The sequence below is a fragment of the Myotis myotis genome, unplaced genomic scaffold, assembly GCF_014108235.1.
Source record: "Myotis myotis isolate mMyoMyo1 unplaced genomic scaffold, mMyoMyo1.p scaffold_m19_p_8, whole genome shotgun sequence".
NCBI classification, from domain to species: domain Eukaryota; kingdom Metazoa; phylum Chordata; class Mammalia; order Chiroptera; family Vespertilionidae; genus Myotis; species Myotis myotis.
Window position 1 is genome coordinate 41246613 of NW_023416390.1, and position 23228 is coordinate 41269840.

Sequence of the window (23228 nt, forward strand, 5' to 3'; positions counted from 1 at the left end):
TTCTTAAATTATAAAAACAAACAAAAATTAAGTAGGAAGCATTGATGATTCTATTATAGAGGTCAACCACTTTTTCAACATATTTCTATACATTTCTTAGATAACTACTCCAGGATTATTTTATACTGTAAAGTTTATAATAAAATATTCCGAAAATGCTTCTTTAATTGAACTAAACCTGAAATTTAATGACACAAGAAAAGACTTTTGCTAGTGAAACTTCATGTTATATTTTAGAGGCCTTAAAGTATCAACTGCTAATATAATTTTTTTTTTCAATTAATTCAGGCAAAAACTGATATCAACTAGACTAACCAAACCAGAAAAAGTTAATAGCAGTAGGTTACATTTATTGAGTACCATATTTTCCTGTGTATAAAACGCTATTTTTTTCTAAAATAATTAGACTGAAAATTGAGGGGGGTCTTATACCCAGGAGTCAGTTGAGGGGGGAGTGGGTGCGTAGGTGGGCATGTGGGTGCGTAACTGCCCATACCTTGTTAAATAGGCTTCCTCGAATCACTAGCCTTATTGTTACTGACGTCAGCTGATGCCGTAGTTGGAGGTGGAGGTGGAGAGTGAGCAGATGCAACAGGAACTGGAGCATTCTGAGCCCATAAAGATGTCAAAAAATAAGAAGATAAATACCGGTAAGCAATTGTGTTACTCTGCAAAATTCAAACTGAATGTAATCTATGCAAAAGAGCATAGAAATAGAGCTGCAGAGAGACAATTTGGACCTCCTCCCAATGAGTGTGTGATCAGAAAGTGGAGAAGACAGGAAGAACAACTCCTTAAGATGCCAAAAAAGAAGAAGGCCTTAAGAGGAAAACCAGAAAAATGTTTAAAATATTGATTTCTTAATTGTGGGTTGGAAAAATGGGGGGGGGGGCATCTTATGCCTAGGGGCATCTTATACACGAAAAAGTATGGCATATTCCATGTGCTAGACACTGTGCTAGATTTAGGTACTTCACTTAATCCTCACAAAGCTCTACGAGGTAAATACCATTGCTTTCCACATTTTACATGTGAAGAAACTGGACTTTGAGAGGTTTAGTAACCTGCCAAGTTTACACAGCGAGTAGGTGTCAGAGCCAGATTGCAAACCCAGGTTGTCTGAATTGTGTCTAGACTCTATGCTTTTGCTACTATGGGAGATATTAAGGATTATACGTGTGTTATGCTCACATATTCAAGGTCATAATAGTCTTGTTTGTGAAAGAAGGTGGCTCTTTGACAGAATATCAAGTTCAATAATCTGTTAGAATGCCTTTCAAAGGCTGTGTTAGCAATTCACATTCGTTGAGATCAGGTGATATCAATTGCAAAGATCCCAGGAGTGGTATCATGCTTGGTGAGATTGGGACAAGGTGTCTTAAGTAATGCCTTGAAGGCAAATAGTAATAGTACTAATAGCTAACATTTATAAGGAGCATACTATGTGCCAGGCCTTCACTTAAGCACTTTTACACATATTAATTCATTTATTTCACACAACAATTGTATAAGGTAGGTCTACTATCAATCCATTGTACAGTTGAGGAAACTGAGATACAGAGAGGTTAAGTAACCTCCCTAGGATCACACAGCTAATAAGATGGCAAGCCAGGCTTTGAACCCAGATTGTTTGGAGCCACAATTTGTGTTCTTAAGTACCACAACCTAGTGCCTCCATTGTGTGTATAAACAATGAGTAATGAGCTATTCAGCATCTTTTCACAATACCCTTTACCAAAGTTATAAGACAACATTGACATAGAATACACAGTTGTTATTTTTGGAAGCTGGGTTGTGAGTGTGCAACATGGATAGTTTCTTTAAAAATGAAAACATTTATTTTTCATCACAAATGGTCAGTTCTAGAACTTGTTGAGATTTGTTTACATCGTTAGCAATCAACTGGAGGAAATTGTTAACAGATTTCCCAAGATATTTTAGAGATACTGATCATTTTCAAGGCAGAGCTGGAGTTATTCTCTGAAAATCTTATAATTGCATATATCAATTGTAAAGTAAGGTATGTACTCTTGTCTCTGAGAAAGACCTGGAGCTCTGGAGTATTAGAAGCAAGTAAATTATCCTGGAATAAATCACACATTTCTCTTTACTCTGAAACTTGTTGGAAACTATAGGTGGACTGTAAGTAGGGCATCAAAGTTATAACCATAACAGTGATTTATTGGTTCAACAGCTCTTTGCTGTTTGGCTGGAGGGGAAGCCCTTTAGGTACATTTATTGCTTTAGTCATGGATTGGCTTGATTGCTGAGGATAGACACCCACTGAAACAATAAAACATGGTAAGTGGGATAAGAGAGAACATCCTGGAGATAATATCAAGGGAAATCTCACAGAACTCAAGGCAGGAAGTAAATCAAACCTTTTGGGGACAAGGATTTGGGAAATGGAGAGTTCCTAATGCTGCTAGTTTGATTGCTGTTCTGTATTCTGAATGTGGTTGTATATTTTGTGGTTTTGGAGCAGCATTTACCAACATGGGCAGTGTCCCTGAGCATAAATGGCTAATTCTTCAAAGTAGTGTAGTATGGTGAAAAGAGTCCAAGCTTTATACTCAAGCATCTCTGAGTTAGCACTTTAGTTCGGTTACCGGTAAATTACATACATTTTGTAAGTTACCTTTTTTTCACCTCAGGTTCTTCATGTGTACAATGGCACCAACCATACTCACCTTGCATGGCTGTTGTGAATATTATAAGCATGTAAAACACCTGGCATAGATACCAGATCCATGGTGGGCTCTGAAGAATCAACCAGTTCCAAAATTATCTCAGTTCCTTTGCAATTTAAACAGATCAGAAGTCTCATTTAGGACCTCTTTTAAAGCCTAACTTACCACATGCAATGCTGGAGTAATTGGTATGATGTTGTCTGCTTTATGCTTGTCTACTGGCTTAGAAGACCAAGAATGAAAGCCAAAGTCATGAACTGCTGCTACAAAGCCACAATATCTGTGTCCATTCCATGTCCATGTCCATGTCCATGTCCATGTCTATATCTATGTCTACATATTTGGCTAATATTTTGAATTTAGTGTGTAGGGAGGGCTTAGTGGAGAATTTTCTAAGGAATTGATACTATTTATAAGGCCTCAGTATGAATCGTCTGCTCTTGATAGATATGGTCTATGAGGAAAATGGCATTGTTTCTTATCAAAAAGCATACCATTCCTTAAATTCTGTTTCACAAATGTGCACTGAGTACTTAATATCAGCCAGATATGGTTGTAATAGTATAAGGCCACATTGCATGAACCACCACCAGAAATTGTCTTTATGACAATATTGGTTAGAATCTAATATCTAAAAGCTATAATTCATTTTTATACCATAAAAGGGAAAAAAACTATGAAATATTCCTCTACAGCAGTTTAAATGGTACCTCACCACCCACATGCAAGGGGACCAATAGCTCCTAATTTCAGGAAATTGTTTCAGGCTTTGTCTCCTGTTCAAATGCTCTGAACTTCCCAGTCTTCTTTGAAATAGTATGCCTACATTGTTCCTCTCTTGCTTGCCCTCTGATTGACTGCTTTTTATATGTTCTTGGCTTTCTGATTTGGTCTTCTTTTCAAATGCTAAATTTAGGAGACTAAATTTAGGACCACAAGAAAAAAAACAATAGGAAACTTTTCATTCCAACTATAAGTCTCTGCTAGTTGCTGTGGATCTGGACCCAAGTTGTTTCACGTTTTCATAATTAAGGTTTAGACCATCTGGCATATAAACCTGAGTGTGTTGTGGAGATTAGGAAAATCAAGCAGCCCTCTATGACTGTCAAGGCTCAACTGCCTGTGGCCTTGGGTGTATTACTTAAAAGCTCATTTCTGTACATGTGGAATTCCTACATGTGGTTCCCAGGGTGTTCCCCAGTGGTTGAGCTGGGCTGGACTTAATTTTTAAGGTAAAGAGTGTTATACCCAGGGTGATAATGCTTAAAAAAATAACAGGGCTCTTTAGACTTCTGCTATATCCTGCTAAAAGTATGGGGTGTGGCCCGACTGGTGTGGTTCAGTGGTTGAGCATTGACCTATGTACCAGGCTGCTATAAATCTTGTCTCTCTCTTTTATTGGCAATCCAATAGTATGACAACTTCTATCTTTTGGAGGGCACTTTTGAAGTTATGGCACTGTCCTGAATGGTAATTCCATCACTCTGAAGTAACTATGCTAATTAGTCCTGTTTCTCAATTTCTTTCATGCACATAATTTTCTCATATCATGATAAAATCACTTATAGCATATAGAATATAAGATAACACTTTTTAGTGGTAGTGTGAATACACCATAATATAATCAATTTCCTATTGAATATTTATTTTTCAAAATTTCCTTATCATAAATTCCTAGAAATGAAATTACTGTATTCAGGTGTATAAAAGTCTTAAAGGATTTTGCTACTTAATGCCAAATTGCCCTCTATATATTGCACTAATTTGTATTCCACCAGCAGTGTATAAAAGTAAACTTTTCACTAAAACTTTCAATAAAGCTAGGTATCTTTATATCTTAAATTTTATAAAAAAATAAATCTATACTTGTTTTAATTTGACAGTTTTCACATATTTATAGTCCATAGAATTTTTTCTTTTGTTAATTTTCTATTCCTATCCATTGCTTATTTTTTCTCATTGATTTGTGAGAATTTAACACTTTACCAGCCATACATGTTTAAAAACATTTCCCGATTTTATTTTACTTTTAATTTCGTTTGTATTATTTTTGAGCTACGGAAATGAAAAACTTTTATTAATCAGATTTATCAGTCTTTTTCTTTTTCTTTTCTTTTTTTTTAATATATTTTTTATTGATTAAGATATTACATATGTGTCCTTGTCCCCACGTTACCCTCTACCCCCCCCACTCCCCCCCGCTCATGCCCTCACCCCCCCGTTGTCCATGTCCATTGATTAGGCCTATATGCTTGCATATAAGTCCTTTGGTTGATCTTTCCCCCTTACCCCCACCCTCCCCTACCTTCCCTCCAAGTCCCGACAGTCCAATCAATGCCTCTCCGTCTCTGGATCAGTCCTTGTTCATCAGTTTATGTTGTTCATTATATTCCACAAATGAGTGAGATCATGTGGTATTTATCCGCTCTCCAGTTCCATCCATGCTGTGGCAAATGGTAAGAGTTCCTTTTTCTTCTTCCTCTTCTTAAAGAATACCTTTCAGCATTTCATATAATGCTGGTTTGGTGGTGATGAACTCCTTTAGCTTTTTCTTATCCGTGAAGCTCTTTCTCTGACCTTCTATTCTGAATGATAGCTTTGCTGGATAAAGTAATCTTGGTTGCAGGTTCTTGCTATTCATCACTTTGAATATTTCTTGCCATTCCCTTCTGGCCTGCAAAGTTTCTGTTGAGAAATCAGCTGACAGTCGTATGGGTATTCCCTTGTAGGTAACTGAGTTTCTTTCTCTTGCTGCTTTTAAGATTCTCTCTTTGTCTTTTGCTCTTGGCATTTTAATTATGATGTGTCTTGGTGTGGTCCTCTTTGGGTTCCTTTTGTTTGGGGTTCTCTGCGCTTCCTGGACCTGTAAGTCCATTTCTTTCACCAGGTGGGGGAAGTTTTCTGTCATTATTTCTTCAAGTAGGTTTTCAATATCTTGCTCTCTCTCATCTTCTGGCACCCCTATAATTCTGATGTTGGTACGCTTGAAGCTGTCCCAGAGGCTCCTTACACTATCTTCGTATTTTCAGATTCTTTTTTCATTTTGCTTTTCTGGTTGGGTGTTTTTTGCTTCTTCGCATTTCAAATCTTTGCCTTGATCCTTGTGCTCCTCTGGTCTGCTGTTGGGAGTCTGTATAGTATTTGTTATTTCAGTCCATGTATGCTTAATTTCTAGTTGGTTCTTTATCATAACATCGAGGGTCTCATTAGATTTCTTGAGGCTCTCACTACATTTATCGACGGCTTCTAGACAGTTCTTAAGAGACCTTATAAGTGTGGCTCTGAACTCAATATCCTCCATTGACAGTTTTGTCCTGTTTCTTTGTCTCCGCATTTTTTATGCTTTCTTGGTGCACCCCCTAGTGGTCTTTGTGCACAGTCTTGTTGTAGTTAAGCCTTGATTGTTGTCGGCAATACCAGGGGTGATTTGACCTTCAGGCTAACTGGCTATGAGAGTCTGCTGTGTCTGCAGTGGGAGAGCTTCTGTGCTGGATCTCTAGGGCGGTGCTAATCTAGCGTTTGCCTGAGGCTATCCAGCAAATGGCTCTGTGCAGGACTTGGGCGGGGAGGGTCCCTGGGGATCTACAGGGCGGGCTGGAGCTAGCAGTTATGGCTGCTCTCAGTTCCGTCCCTAGGGGCTCTGCCTCACAGAGTCCCAGCAACCGCTGCAAACCTTGGAGAGAAAGCTGCCTTCAAGTTCCGACCGAAGCCAGACAGTCCCGCTTCTCCCGTTTGAGTCTGGGTCCCTAGAGACTCGCCCGGATCTGGAGCTCAGAGTCTGAAACTCCCTCCCTATTGAAAACAACAACCGCGCCCTCCGCCTCCAGCCCGCTCCACGTGCACTCCGCACCTTAGTATTTCACTTCAGCACTGTGCCTCCTCTGAGTCTGGGTATGATATTCTCTTTCCTCCTAGTTGTAGAATTTCCACTCAGCCAGCCTTCCTGTGGTTCTGGATGATGTCCGTTCCGTCTTTTAGTTGTTTTTTGAAGTGGTTGTTCGAGGCAGCAATCTCCGGGGTTAACCTATGCCGCCATCTTGGTTTCTCAGTCTTTTTCTTTATGCTTCTTTCCTTTGGTCTCATGGGTTGAAAGACTTTCCCCTTGTATGCCATGTCTCAGACTCGATGAAAAACAAAGTATGTTTTATGGAATGAATAGGGGCTCTTTGCATTTACATGTTTCCTCATTTGTATATTTTAAAAACCTAATTACAGTTATGGACATTTTCAGACTTGAAGAGTTTGGGCACTTAGCTATAAAGGACACAAGGTGGAATTGAGATTGTGGTTAAAACAATCACTCATATAGGTTAAATGGTGCTCAAGTTCTTGGCTTAATCATGAGCAGTGGGGAATTTTACTATAAAATGCTGGGAGAGAAGTCTTAAATACATAGGGGATAAAATGGATCTTATGGTACCTGCTCTTACCATGAGTCTGACACCTGAATAAGATTTGTGGCTCTGACTCCTTTCTTGGGGAGCCTTGAGTGCTTCCTGTGAGAAAGTGTAAAGGAATATGGAGTCCCTTTTCCTTTTAGGTTTCTTTCTTTCTTTTTTTAAAAATATATTTTATTGATTTTTTACAGAGAGGAAGGGATAGGGATAGAGAGTTAGAAACATCGATGAGAGAGAAACATTGACCAGCTGCCTCCTGCACACTCCCTACTGGGGATGTGCCCGCAACCAAGGTACATGCTCTTGACCAGTATCGAACCCGGGACCTTTCAGTTCGCAGGCCGATGCTCTAGCCACTGAGTCAAACCGGTTAGGGCACTTTTAGGTTTCTTATGTGCCTCTAAAATATGTCTCTTTGGGGCTAGCTGGGATTGCTGAATGTAATGAACCTAGCTCTTTTTTCAAGGACCTGAAAGCTCAGACTGCAGAAGTTGGTTCTTTCTACAACCTTCCATTGACCTTGCAGGTGGGACCCCTTTTCTGGGTGTGCTCTGTGGCATAACATTCAACTCAGGAACTTACAAAAGAAGCTGCCAAGTGCGAGATCCTAGGTCAGAAATGTATGCAGTTACTGTTCTCTATGTAATGGGCACAGTTTTATTGCTAAAAAGTAAAAATTGTTTTTGGCCTTATTACTTTGCCTTTTTAAATATTAAAAATTATAGCTGATTGTCACATGCAAAAAATAGGTCTGTACAAAAGGCACTGAGAAGATCTTTGGACTTCTGAAGAGAAGTTATAATACAAAATGTCTGAGATAGGAAAATATTATGATAAAAGTGCTAGAAGCAAGAAGAGTCTACCACAATCATAAGAAACTCATTCCAGATGGTAATAACCTTATTAAAGAAGCCCTTACTTTATTAGAAAACTCTACTATTGTAGATAATTTCTTATTCTTTTGACCCAAGGGAGATGAATAAAAATTGGACACCATTGTCCATGTAATATTTCATTATTAAACTAGAAGCATTTGCTAGTTTTGTATTCAAGTTCCCATTTTCAGCAATAAATAGGCTCAATGTTTACATTCTTATTGATCCTCTTTCCTCCTTACGTGGCATTCTATGGAGCTTTGCTTGTGAGTGTAGTAAACTCCTGAAGACCCCAGGTTAAAAATTACTGAGCAGAGTTCCTTATCCTTTCCTAAATAGTCTCTATTTTCCATTCTAACTCCTTTCCCTAACACACACACACACACACACACACACACACACACACACACACACACACTCACTTTGGGAGCAATACCACCGTGTAGATGGCCCATAGTCCATTAAACCTCAAACCATCCACAAGGGAACTTATGTGTCCCAGTTAGAATCTCTCCCTCCCTGCATTTGTCACTCCACCACCCATCTAAGTACCTGTACCAGATATATGGAGTCATTTTTGACTTCTCTAACTTTAACAGCCTTTCATCAAATTATTCAGCAAGTCCTATTGACTTTACCTCCTAAATATCTTTTAATTCAGCCCATTTCCCATCACCCTGACCACCACTAACTATCATCTTGATCCAGAATGGTCTATCTCTCATCTGAATCTCCTGCTTCCAATCCATTCCTTATATGTAAGCCAGAGTGGTCTTTCTAAAATGAAGAATCAGTCATATTGCTCCCACCCACCTTCTTAAAATCCTCTAGTGACCCTGATTCTTGTATGATAAATTTACAATTTTAAACCTGGTCACTAGGCCCTCTTCATCAGCCTCCAGCTAGTCTTTCCTGTCACATCCCTGATTCTTCCTTTGAAAGCCATCTTCATCTTCTAGTAATGCCTCAAATTTACCAGTTTTCTATTGTTAATTTTGAATACTATGTCCTTCTCCTTGGACACAGATCCTTTAGGTGTCAACTTAGGCATTTCACTTACTTGGGATATTTTTTTCTGACCTTCAACTAGTTGTGGTCCCTGGCTGTGTGTTCTACAATGGTTTGTTTCCCCCACTATTATACTAACTTGTGGTCACTGCTTAGCTAGCAAAATCTATCTTTTTTGCTATCTTTTGTTTTTGAACTTTCATTTCACCTATAACATCAGAGTAATATGTCTCTTCATCTAATTATGTTCCTAATTTTTTCATCTCCCACAATTTGGGGCTCAGCTTTCTTCATTTTTTAAATTGGGAAATTAATCTACAGATTAATACACATTAGGGAAGTGTGTTATTGTATCAGCTCTTCTGACCTCCCCTTAGATGGATTATATCAAGTTTTGAGTTAATTTGGGAGAATTATATAAGTAGTGTAATGGAGATATGGGCAAACCATATTTTAAGCTGCATTATTTTTAAGACTTAATGAAATAAATCTTTCTTCTTAACTTTTAAGTGGGAAGATTAACACTTACTACATATATAAGCATAATTATTTTTTCTCCTCAAGTTACAAGTTTATCAGGTGGGTGTAGATAGTTGAAGAGATGGTGGGAAGGGCTGATAACATTTTTGTGTCCCCTCGTCATTCTGAATCGTTCTATTGTTCTTGTGTGGTGTTGGATATTTTGACAAAGAATACCTCACAGTGTTGGTGGTTGGTCTACTCAAAGTTGAACTTTGGTGGATGAGGCCCTTCTCCAGGGATGCAGATTATCACAAAAGTAAGAGTAGCCAGGTCACGTGTTACTCCAGAGTGGATTTTCAAGCCCAGTCTAACATGGTCCACACGACTGATATGCAACCACCAGAATTCATGCTGCTCTTCCTGTTTTAAGGCTTTCTATCAATGAATTTTATTGATCTCAATCCTGACTAAGCTCTTTATCATTTAGGAAAATTGTTCTCATATGAGAATAAAAATTCCAATTTGAAAAATACCAATGCCCATTATTGATCGATTCAATTTGGGATGTGGTGGCGCCCAAGCACTGGTATTTTGAAAACCTCAGCTAATTCTCACATGCAACCAGGGTGGAGAACCCTGATTAGGTCATCACAGGATGCTTCTCACCTTGCTTAATATATTGGTTTATCAACCTTCTTGTCTTTATATATAGACTTTCACCTTCATCTCAATCTCCCCATTCCAGTAAATGGCATTCCCATCTATATCGTTTCTCAAATTAAAACCTGAGATTCATTCTTTTTTCTCTAGTCCTCCATCCCCAACTAATCATCCATCAGGAAATATTGTAGACTGAATTTTCAATATATCCATATAATTCTCCTTACCTTTATTGCCTTTCTCTTAACTCAGACCAACCTCTCACCTTACCTGGACCATTGAAATGTCCTAACTGGATTCCCCTATTCCAATCCTGTGTCATCTTCCACAAAGTTCTTAATTTTTAAAAAAATGGCCTTTAAATTTTTATTAAAATATGTTTCAAACATTTAGATAAGAATAGACCACCAATGTTATAAAATCTTAACATTGTACTTATTTGCTTCACAGTTGTTTATTTTTAAAGAAGGAAAATTTGTGTTAACATTCAAGCCTCCTCTTTCCCTCTCCCTGATGCCATTTCCTCTCTTCCTCCCTAGAGGTAACCACTTATATGCATTTAGAGTTTATTAGTCCCATGCATGCTTTATAATTTTGCTTCATATTTGAATCCATATATTATACTTAGTGTTGTTTTTAAATATTGGTAGTATTATAAAGAGGATATCAGATTGCAGCTTGTTTGTTTCACTTAACAGGGCACCTCTCCCATTCTCCCCTTTACTCTGTATGCTCTCACCACATTGACCTTTGAATTTTGGGAACTTGCTTATTTCTGCTTCAGGACCTTCGCATGTATTGTGCCAGCTTCCTGGAAAGTTCTTTCTATCATTCTTTGGCCAATTCTTACTCATGATTCAAGTCATAGCTTTACTTGTTGTTTTCTGAGAGACCTTCCTTGATTGCCATAAAAATAGGTCCCTCAGATTAAGTCTCTCTTGGCACCTTGATCTTTTCCTCAGTATCACCACAATATATGATTATACATTTACTAGAGGCTCGGTGCCCGGAATTCATGCACAGGTGGGGGTCCCTAGGCCTGGCCAGCGATCAGGGCTGATCAGGACTAGGCCTATCAGGGCCGGGCCGGAGAAGAGGTGATGGTCACCAAGACTGGCACGGAAGGAATGGATGCCGGATGCCAACCCGCCACCATCCGCGCCCTGCCACCACGCGGTTCCCTGCCCCCCCCCCCTTCCTTCCCTCCCTGCCACACTGCCACTATGGTGGGCAAGCAGCAGGCTGATCGGGGCCTGCTGGCCGGGGCGAGGGATAGGGCATTGGAGGTTGCTTGTCAGCCCCAAGGAGGGAGCCGGCCCTTGGACACCCTGGGAAAGGACCTGCGTCTGCCGCCACCTACTCCTGGTTCCCCATCCCAGCCCAGAGCCTGCTGGCAGCGGGGAAGAACCACAGGAGATTGGCTGGCCATGGGAGGTTGGTTGTAGGAGCACACTGACCACCAGGAAGCAGCTCTTGCATTGAGCGACCAGTCGTTCCTGTCACTTAGGCTTTTATATATGTAGATATGTCATCTACTTCACCTACTAGGTTGCAAGTTCCATGAGGGCAGGAATGATTTCTCTTTTGCTTTCTGCTCTCTCTCTCAGCCCAGAGCCTGACGCATAATAGTTCTTTAGTAAATTTAAAAAAATTAATACAAATTTTTTTAACATTAATTGTTTTAATACTAATTGTTTTTCTGAAAGTATGGTTGGTTGCATGCTCATCTTGAACAAGAGATTTGCTTTGGTTTGAGTTTATGATTTCTCTTTTCAGGGCTCTCTCCTCCCTGGCTAAGGATGTAGTGTGACCTCCATAGATTCCCAGATCAGAACCAGTCCTTACATGGAGTTTTAAGGGCTCCTGACCTTGTGATATTGGGTATACCACAGACCTAGTCAACAGCCAGCCTCCTGAGGCCCTGAGTCAGACAAAATTCATAGCTCTAGATGGTGCTAGACCAGTGGTTGGCAAACTGCGGCTCGCGAGCCACATGTGGCTCTTTGGCCCCTTGAGTGTGGCTCTTCCACAAAATACCATGTGCAGGCGCGCATGAACAGTGCGATTGAAACTTCATGGCCCATGCGCAAAAACCGGTATTTTGTGGAAGAGTCACACTCAAGGGGCCAAAGAGCCGCATGTGGCTCGTGAGCCGCAGTTTGCTGACCACTGTGCTAGACAGCAGTGCTTCATTTCTGTTTTTTAAGTTTTTTTTTTTTTAACAAGGGAGTATCTAGGCATTGGGAGAAACCTCATTTCAGCTACTGGCTTGAAGCAGTGACCCCAAATCCAGTATATCATCTTCCGTGGAACATTAACAAAAAAATTATATATTTAATGATTTCAGAGAGGAAGGGAGGAGAGAGACAGAGAGGAGAGAGAGAGAGAGCAAGAGAAACATCAATAATGAGAGAGAATAATAGATTGGCTGCCTCCTACATGCCTCCTACTGGGGATTGAGCCCACAACCTGGAATTGAACCCGGGACCCTTCAGTCCTTAAGCCGACGCTCTATCCACTGAGCCCAACTGACTAGGGCCTTTGGAACATCTTAAGAAGCTGTTACCCTTTCAGGATCCAGTCATTCCCCAGTCTCTTACTCTCACCTCTCCCTTTACCCTTCCCTCCTTCTTTCTCTCCCTCCCTCTCTTCCCTTTCTCTCTTTCTTACTGTTTGAAAGTAAGTTGAAGATATTGTAACATTTCACCTCAAAATACATTTCACCTAGCATGTATGTCCTAAAATAAGAATGTTTTCTTACATAATTGCAATACCACTATTTACCTAAAATAAAGTCCATGTTCAAATTTCTCTAATTGTCCCCTCCAAGAATTGCATAACAATTTCCAATGAAGGACCACACATCTCATTTAGATTCCAAGTCTCTTCAGTCTTCTTTACACCAGAACAGCTCCCGTGGCTTTATTTTACTTTTATTTTAAATCGTTTTCATCTCTCACGATATTGACATTTTTTGAGTAATTCAGGTCAGACTTCTGAATGACCAACAATCTGCATTTTTCTTAATTTTCTTCGTGATGTTGTGTCCTTCCCTGAATCTCATTAGGAGGCACAAGATCTTCTTTTGTCTCATTAATGATGATGTTACTTGTTTAAGGTGGTGTCTACTAGGTCTCATCATGATAAAGACATCTTTCCTTTTGAATTTAATAAGGAGTCTTTAAGGTGTCACTTTGAAATTATGTTAATATCCTGTTTAACAACAACCTTTCATCCAATGGTATTAGCCTGTATTGGTGGTCCTTGCTTGCATCCATTATTATTTTGGTAGTTACAATCAATAGGTATTGTATAATTTTACCATTCCTTCTACATTTTTTCACTGACATTCTATAAAGAAACATTTTATCTCCTTCCTCCCCACATCACTTAAAAAAAATTATTTTAAAAGTATCACCATGGGCTCAGAGGTTTGTTTCTTACAGAATCATGTGACCAAAAGTAAAGTAGTGCTTTTCTGAATATTTTTTCATAGTGCTTAATATATATTTATTATGTATTTTTATATGATACTTCATAGCCAGGTGTCTATGTGAAATAACACATTTTAATAAATAACATAGTGTGGAGTTCCATTAAAAACACTTGCCCCCTCCCCAATTTTGACAAGTAGTCAGGATTAAAGTTCCTCTCTTGGCTAACAATTATGGTGGTGATTTGTTTTCATTTATATTTCTTTAGTGAATTCAACATAAAGTCAAATCTGTTATTAAAAATTTGCAGGCTAAAGTTGCCCTTGATAAGGTACCTTACACAGAAATACAGGGGTAGGAAAAGTAGATTTATAGCTGTTTGTATGGGAAAAGACATGCAGGCTATGATTATTACAATAGCTTTATTAACTGTTTCACATAGTCACAACTGTAAACCTACTTTTACCCACCCTTGTACATTTCTCTCTCCTCTCTGACAGTGCATATTGCAGTTAATACTCTGTCTTATTTTTAGGATAGAAGATTCAATGATGAAATTGACAAGCTGACTGGATACAAGACAAAATCACTATTGTGCATGCCTATCCGAAGCAGTGATGGTGAGATTATTGGTGTGGCCCAAGCGATAAATAAGATTCCTGAAGGTGCTCCATTTACTGAAGATGATGAAAAAGTAAGATTTCATGCCTTTCATGACTTTCATTCTCCTTCTTGGTTACTGATTGTTATTCTCCCTGAAAAGGACAGGAATTGTGTGAATAGCTGTTGGATTAGCCCATTCATGAATCAAAGAGCCTTTTCTCATGTTAAAACGTAATGGGAGCTTTTGATATTTTACAGAATGTAGTATAATTGAAAATAATTACTTAGTCTTTTTCTTAGCTTGCTTTTCATTACAAGCCTCAGTAGTATTCTTATTATTCCCTGGTCTTTATCTTCCTTATAAGCAAGCTTTTCAATCAAGGATCACACCACCACCACACATGGTCCAATGGAAAATAGGGGAGATAGAAGATTACTGTTTCAGAAACTCAGCTCTTTCTCTTGTATTTTTATAACAACTACAAAGAATTGTTTTCTCAGTTCTTATATAAAAACTTCAAGTAAATGAATATTAATTGTTATTTAAAATTGCTAATAAAAAGAACATTATTTTCATTCCTGAAGAGCAATTGACCCTGGTAGAAGTGATGTACTTTTTGTGCATAAATTTGAAGTTCTTTCACCAGAGGTTTATCCCCCATCTCATATTACAAGAGAGACTTTTCAAAGAGTTGAAGTTCTGGTTTTAAAGCCCTTACCTTCAGATGAAATAGAATCAGGTGGGATATTTTTAAAATTTGTGGTAAAAGCAAATCTCAAGTTAGTTTGTTTCAGTTTAATGACTGGCATAATCCTATTTGATTAAAAAAGACACTTTACACCCCTACGTTCATAGCTGCACAATTTATAATAGCTAAGATTTGGAAATAGCCTAAGTGCCCATCAGTAGATGAGTGGATTAAAAAAACTGTGGTACATATATACAATGGAATACTATGCTGCTGTAAAAATGAAGGAACTTTTACCATTTGCAACAGCATGGATGGAACTGGAAAGCATTATGCTAAGCGAAATAAGCCAGTCAGAGAAAGATAAATATCGCATGATCTCACTCATTTGTGGGATATAATGATCAACATAAACTGGTGAACAAAAATAGATCTAGAGAAAAGGTAGCACTGAGCAGACCTTCCAATCTCAGAGAAAAGGCAGGGGAAGGGGTGGGTTAGGGATCAACCAAAGGACCTATATGCATGCATATTAGCATAACCAATGGACACAGACACTGGGGCAGTGGGGGCTTGCCCTTGAGGGTGTGAATGGCTGGGGGAGGGGGTTTTCAATCGGGGAAAAAGGAGACATATGTAATATTTTAAACAATAAAAATGTATAAAATTAAAGATTATATTATCTTGAAAAAAAGACACTTTATAATTTAACCTTATGGATGTGAGGTAGTTATTTGCCAATGCTAATTACTAAAGCATTAAATTAATGCAAATATCTGGTACAAAAGGTCAACATAATATATGATTATAAGGAAACAAGATTTTTAAGTGAAAAAAGTCTTTATTGAGGTCATTTCTGTAGTTGAATTTGAACAGCCCAAACCCCAGAAAAGGTTTATAAACTTGTAGAGCCTGATAGGGCCTCACACAATTTCTTACCAATTTAATAAATGATGAAAATGTGCAAGGCATGTGTATTGGTGTCATAGGAAGCACAGATAGAAATCTCAAACGTGTTACTCCATCCTGGAGCTACACAAGCCAGACGCAAGTTCAGCAATGAAATGCCCAGGACATGCTATGGATGCCTAGGAAAAGGAGGATTAGTTTCAGTTGAAGAATCTTAAAAGGCTTCTTGAAAGAGATGACGTTTGATCTGAATTCTGAAGAAAGGCTAGGTCTTCATAACACATAATCAGGTGAGAAGGTGAGGAATTTAAAAACATAAAATGTAGGTCACTGTGCAAATGTTTCCATGGAATGTAAAAATTTCCTTTTGCGCATTTTGTACTAAAGATGAGAGAGTCCTGTAATAATGTGCCTCTTATAGGGATTTGGATGGAAAGATGTGAGCTGCGTGCCTTTCCAAATAACAATCACATTCCCATGGCATCTCCCAAACATTTAGTTTATACTTAGATGTAGTCCTGCCTTCACTCTGCCCTTTTTGTTGAATCAGATCCCATTATTTTTTTAATTATAAGTTCTGATTCCATTCATGTTAGATTTGTTTTCTGGAATTTCTCAGTGGATTTATACTTATGAGCTAGGGCTTTGTGTGCTCTGCGTAGACTGCGCAGGGATTTGTACCTATCTTGAACAGCATTAATGTTTAGCTCTACCGAGTTCATGCTTGGCTAAGGACAAACACCCTGCGTTGAGTGAGCTACTTACTGTCTGACTCTCAGTTTCTTCACCTGTAAATTATGCTATCCACCATTCTACAGCATGAGAATTAAATAAGACCATAAATGACAAATACTTTTAAAAAATTTAAGAAAGGCAAGTGTAGAACATACATTTTTATTTTTGAACTGTTCTTCTATTTTTGTTATTTATCCCCAGGCAAATTATTTCTTCGATTCAACCTCATTTGAGTATTTCCTTGCTCTAAATGTATTTTTCTCCTCTGCAAGAATCTTATGTTACCACAGTAGCATTTTATTTTCCAACCTTTCCAATTCCCTCTCCTAATTAAAAAACCCTTCTCTAGTCTCACTTCTCAGAAGAAGCCTTACCAGTTAGGGCAGGCAGATTGTGTTTATTTCAAATTCTGTATCTGGTTATTGTTCTTTTCTGCAAGGATTCTATATATTACTAGAGGCCTGATGCACGAAAATTCGTGCAAGAGTAGGCCTTCCTTCCCCTGGCTGCCAGCACCGGCTTCCTTCCGGGACCTGGGACCCGGGACCTGGGACCCAGGACCCGGGACCTGGGCTGGCTTCCCTCCGGCCCCAGCTTTGTCAGGAAGGACATCCGGAATGACATCGGAAGACGTCTGGTCTAATTAGCATATTACCCTTTTATTATTATAGATAAACCAAACAGGAGTGGTGAGAAAGAAAAGTGCAAAATCTAGAAATGATTAACTGGAAAGAACAGGCTCTAGATACTTCTTTCAAGTAAGAGAAGGTATTGTGGCATAATGGCAGCATACAGGCCAAATAATGTGTCTACCGGGGTTGAAATTCTACCTCGGCTAGAGCCTGTGTAACTGTGGGCAAGTTATTTAGCCTTCCTGTGCTCTTAATTTCCTCCTCTTAGAAGAGATGTTATAATAATAATACTTATGAGGCTATAGGGGGATTAAATGATTATAGGGGAAGGATTTGGAACAGCACCTAGCACATAGTAAGTCCTTATAAAAGATTAGCTTTTACTGACAGCCCATTAATACATGTGAGATGTAGTCAGGTCTCAGTTAAAAAATTACCTCTGTATAGCCCTAGCTGGCTTAGGTCAGTGGATAGAGCGTCAGACTGTGGACCAAAGGGTCCTGGACCAAATTCCGGGCAAGGACAAATACCTCTCTTGTGGGCCCTCTCTCTTCCACTCTCTCTGAAAATCGTTGGAAAAATATCCTTTGGTGAGGATTAAAAAACAAAAATCTCTGTATAATTTAAGTCTGTAGGTTTTATAAGCATAATCTATATGGAAGTTCCCCCTTTGGAATTTCAACAATGAAATGAGAGATATACTTCTTTATAAATTCACAGTTCTCTTGTGTTATTGTTAATGCATGCACTCTGTTACTTGATTGTACAAGATTATGCTTCCACTAATTTGTATTCTACTTTTTAATGTGAAGTTATTTCTTACATTTATGTCTACAGATCAGTGTAGTCTACTGTGCTATTTCTAGGGATTATAAAGTTTTCTTTTTTCTTTTTCTACATAGCCTAGTTTGCTTAGTCACTGTCCTATTACTGGAAATTTGGGTTGTTTCTAGTTTTTCACGAATACAAATAGCCCCTGAATGAACATCTGGCACAAATTACCTTTATCTTTTATGTTATTTCCTTGGAGTATACTCCAAAGACTGAAATTACTGAGCCAAAGGGCAAGAAAAGCTTTATAGCTCTCATTCCAAGTTACCAAATAGCTTTCAGAAATATTGATTCTATTTCCAATGGTAGCCGCACACATGTACCTCTTCTTGCAGAGTGCTGCCATCTTCGTTCAATTCACATTTTAAAACTCAAATTACTTTTCCTTAGTCAGCCAGGCAGGCTTCAGACAACCTTCTCCCACATCCACCAGTAGAAATTCCAGCAATCGTAGTTTCAGTGCCACCTACAAGTAAGGAAACAAGGAAGGGAAGTGGAAGCCTGGTGCTTAGTGTTAGGTAGGGCCTTCAGATCAGATGGCCTTCAAGGCAGATTCAGTCTTCACCCTGCTTTTCTTAGCTGTGACCTCGAGCAAGCTTCTCAATCCTTTTTAAAAAAATTCTCACCTGGGGATATGTTTATTGATTTTAGGGAGAGAGATCGAGAGAGAAATATTGATGTTAGAGAGAAACATTGATAGGTTGCCTCCCGTAAGCACCCTGACTGGGATGGAACACACAACCTAGGTATGTGCCCTGAACTGGAATCGAACCCACAACCTCTTGGTGGATGGGTCGATGCTTCAAATAAATGAGCCACCTGGCCAGGGCACTCAATCCCTTTTTACTTTAGAACTTCCAGAACAGGGTTGTTGTGAGGAGTAAAATAGGTAATAGATGTAAAGTGCTTAGAGTAGCACTAATTATCATTCAATAAGCTTCATGAAATCTCACTATCTATTTCAAAGCCAGACTTCCCTTTTTAATGACATTAAAATCATTATGCTCTTTAAAGTTTTTGCGTAATTAGTAATAATTTAATCAGCAGTGGTTAGAGAATTGTGTGAAATATAGTCTGCCATGTGCACATGTTAATAATTTAAGTTACATCCCGACAAATGACGTGTTTGGTAATTCATGTTGAAAGTGCACCCAAAGGCAGGTCACACAGAAGAGATGATTGGAATTTTCTGTTTCACTTCATGGGTTTGCAGCAAATGTGCCTGTTTTTCAGTGATATGTACAAGTTAGCTCATTTAGGTGGTATGGCATCCAATTAATTTGTCATTTCATTACCCCTGGGTGAATGAAGGGAGGTATCTTTTGGAGAATAAAATAATGAGACCTGGATGGGAGCAAACATTTGTTACCTGTTAAGATGTATGGGCCCTCCGGATGAAACCTGGTATCTGGAAATGAGCACAGGCTCTTATCCACCTTTGCCAGGTTGCCTATCCCTGGGCCCCAAGGAGCCATTTCTTACTGTGGTGTTGCACGAAGAATATGTGCACTGCAGTTGCTTTCCAACAGTCTGACATACAAGTAGTTGTGGGTTGAAGTTGTTCTTTGGCTAATCTCTATAGGGTTTCTTTAGCCTATGGTCACCTCTCTCCAGAGCATTATTTGGAGTGTTCAGCTATCCTTCTGCTCTCCTTGCTGTCAACATGTTCAGGCATCCTGCATAGCTGGGATGCAGCCAACTGAGCTTGGCTGCCTCCGGACTGGCCACATGCCAGGAACTTGTTATGGGTGACCCTGCCCTGCCAGTTGGTGTTGAGGATAGTGCATGGATGATGCTAATGTGTATCACAGAAGCTAGAGTCTTGTTATTTGCAACAGGCCTGAGACTCGGACAGATAATGGGGAAGATTTTATAAGCACTTGGCCTTACATTTTTAAGCTGTTCCTGACTGTGCAAAGCCCAATGTTTAGGATCCTGGTGAGATGTCAAGGCTGCAAAAGAAATTCAACTCACTTTAGTTGGGAGAACGGATGTTGAATACATCATGCTCATAGGAGTTACAAATTGGTGATCCCAGAAGACTGAATGCAGCTCACAGAGATATGTGACTTGCATGGAATTTGACTGGCATAGGATTGATTTTTCTTTTAAAAAATATATATTTGTTTTGATTTCAGAGAGGAAGGGAGAGGGAGAGAGAGATAAAAACATCAATGATGAGACAGAATCATTGATTGGCTGCCTTCTGCATGCCCCACACTGGGGATAGAACCCACACCCTGGCATGTGCTCTGACTGGGAATCAAACCGTGACTTCCTGGTTCATAGAATGATGCTCAACCATTGAGCCACACCAGCTAGGCTGATTTTTACTTTTTATTTAAAACCCTTTAGACATGGCTGCATGCTCTGGTTTTGTTATAATAACCAATACTTAAACAACTAGTCAGTTTAATAAAATCAACAAAATGGGAGTAAAGATGGACAGGTTTCTTCTGTCGTATTATGAAGAGTTAGTTTCTACATAAACGTACTTTTCAAAAAGTTGTTTTAATAGTGTTGTGAAGGCCTGGGGGTAGGGGTGTAGGGTCGGGGAGAGAGGGCAGGTGGAAAGGGTCAATGGGGAAAGAGAGGGGACATCTGTAATACTTTAAACAATAAAGATAAATCTTTAAAAAAAGTTGTTTAAAAAGCTTGTTGTATATGTGGTAGTGGGATTACAACCACACTCTCAGGCAAATTTATGTGTTTTTCAAATATACTCCATTGTCATTTGGATATTCAAATGCTAAATGAGCAGTGAATTAACTAATTATAAGAAGTGGCCTATGTGTTCTTATCCTTTTTCTACCTATATTGCAATTAACTTAGATTTTCAAATCTGTTGCAATAAAATTATAATTAATAATCAGTGTTTAGAGGAGAAACCAAGATGGCGGCATAGGTAAACACCGGAGATTGCTGCCTTGCACAACCACTTCAAAAATACAACTAAAAGATGGAACGGACATCACCCAGAACCACAGGAAGGCTGGCTGAGTGGAAATTCTACAACTAGAAGGAAAGAGAAAAACATACCAAGAATCAGAGGAGGCGCAGTGCGGAAGTAAAATACTAAGGTGCGGAGGTGCATGCGGAGCGGGCTGGCGGCTGAGGGCGTGGTTGTCGTTTTCAATCGAGGGAGTCTCAGGCTCTGAGCTCCAGTTCTGGGCGAGTCTCTAGGGACCCAGACTCATACGGGAGAAGCAGGACTGTCTGACAGTGGTCGAAACTCGAGGGCAGCTCTCTCTCGGAGGGGCTTGCAGCGATCACCGGGACATTGAGAAGCAAAGCCTCTGAGGGCAAGACTGAGAGCAGCCATAACTGCTCGCTCCACCCTGTTGATCCCATGGGACCCACACCGCCCAAGCCCTGCAGGGAGGCTTTTGCTGGATAGCCTCAGGCAAAGGCTAGATTAGCACCTCCTTAGAGATCCAGGAGCCAGGAAGCCCAGAATTCAGAGTGGGACCATCCAGTTTGCAGCTCCGTGGAAACATAAAGGACACACTCAGGGGGCAGACTCAGTGAGCACCAAAGCCCCATTGAAGCAAGTCTTGCCCCAGAGGGGTGTCTCCAGCACAGAAGTTCTCCCACTGCAGACACAGCTGATTCTCACAGCCAATTGGCCTGGAGGCCAATTCCTCCCAGTGATAACTACAACAATCAAGGCTTAACTACAACAAGACTGTGCACAGAGACCACAAGGGCGTGCACCAAGAGTGTCCTCCTCAGGTAATTGGGGAGGCTGAACCACTGGGCCCTAGAGGACACTTAGCACAGAAAACCACTGTATCAAAACAGGGAAGCATAAAAAATGCAGAGACAAAGAAAAAGGACACAAATGACAGAAATGGAGGAAAGCAAACTACTGGATATAGAGTTCAAAACCACACTTTTAAGGTCTTTCAATAATTTTCTAGAAACTGCCGATAAACTTAATGAGATATACAAGAAATCTAATGAGACCCTCGATGTTGTGATAAAGAACCAACTAGAAATTAAGCATATACTGACTGAAATAAAGAATATTATACAGACTCCCAGCAGCAGACTAGAGGATTGCAAGAATCAAGTCAACGATTTGAAATACGAAGAAGCAAAAAACACCCAACCAGAAAAGCAAAATGAAAAAAGAATCCAAAAATATGAAGATAGTATAAGGATCCTCTGGGACAGCTTCAAGCACACCAACATCCAAATTATAGGGGTGCCAGAAGATGAGAGAGAGCAAGATATTGAAAACCTATTTGAAGAAATAATGACAGAAAACTTCCCCTACCTGGTGAAAGAAATAGACTTACAAGTCCAGGAGGTGCAGAGAACCCCAAACAAAAGGAATCCAAAGAGGACCACACCAAGACACATCATAATTAAAATGCCAAGAGCAAAAGACAAAGAGAGAATCTTAAAAGAAGCAAGAGAAATAAAGTCAGTTACCTACAAGGGAGTACCCATGCGACTGTCAGCTGATTTCTCAACAGAAACTTTGCAGGCCAGAAGGGAGTGGCAAGAAATATTCAAAGTGATGAATACCAAGAACCTACAACCAAGACTACTTTACCCAGCAAAGCTATCATTCAGAATTGAAGGCCAGATAAAGAGCTTCACAGATAAGAAAAAGCTAAAGGAGTTCATCACCACCAAACCGGTATTATATGAAATGCTGAAAGGTATCCTTTAAGAAGAGGAAGAAGAAGAAAAAGGTAAAGATACAAATTATGAACAACAAATATGCATCTATCAACAAGTGAATCTAAGAATCAAGTGAATAAATCATCTGATGAACAGAATGAGCTGGTGATTATAATAGAATCAGGGACATAGAAAGGGAATGGACTGACTATTCTTGGGGGGGGAAAGGGGTGTGGGGGATGCGGGAAGAGACTGGACAAAAATCGTGCACCTATGGATGAGGACAGTGGGTGGGGAGTGAGGGCAGAGGGTGGGGTGGGAACTGGAAGGAGGGGAGTTATGGGGGGAAAAAAGAGGAACAAATGTAATAATCTGAACAATAAAGATTTAATTTAAAAAAATAAAATAAAAAATTAAAATGTGGAATGAAATGCAAGGAGAAACTGTCAGAACCTTGTGCTAAATTCAGGGGGAGAACCCAGAATGCCTGACTGTTAGTTGTTATCACACAATTATACAATATCCAGAGTTGGGGAGCGAACGCCATAGTCAAAGAGAGCAAGAAAATAAATCTCCATTGTGCCATTGTACATATATTATCTCATTTGATCTCTAAGCTATTAGTTTCATATATATTTTCTCATATACTCCTCACTATACAAGCTTAAACT

The 23228-nt window shown here is 39.4% G+C and overlaps 1 protein-coding gene across 1 annotated transcript in view; it reads left to right on the plus strand.

The window, feature by feature from the left end:
• PDE11A (phosphodiesterase 11A) overlaps window positions 1-23228 on the plus strand; it is a 287291-nt gene that overhangs the window by 20881 nt on the left and 243182 nt on the right. Inside the window, exon 2 of the mRNA XM_036320024.1 lies at window positions 14062-14220. Within this exon, the coding sequence (XP_036175917.1) occupies window positions 14062-14220 (159 nt within the window). The remainder of the gene's footprint in view (window positions 1-14061; window positions 14221-23228) is intronic.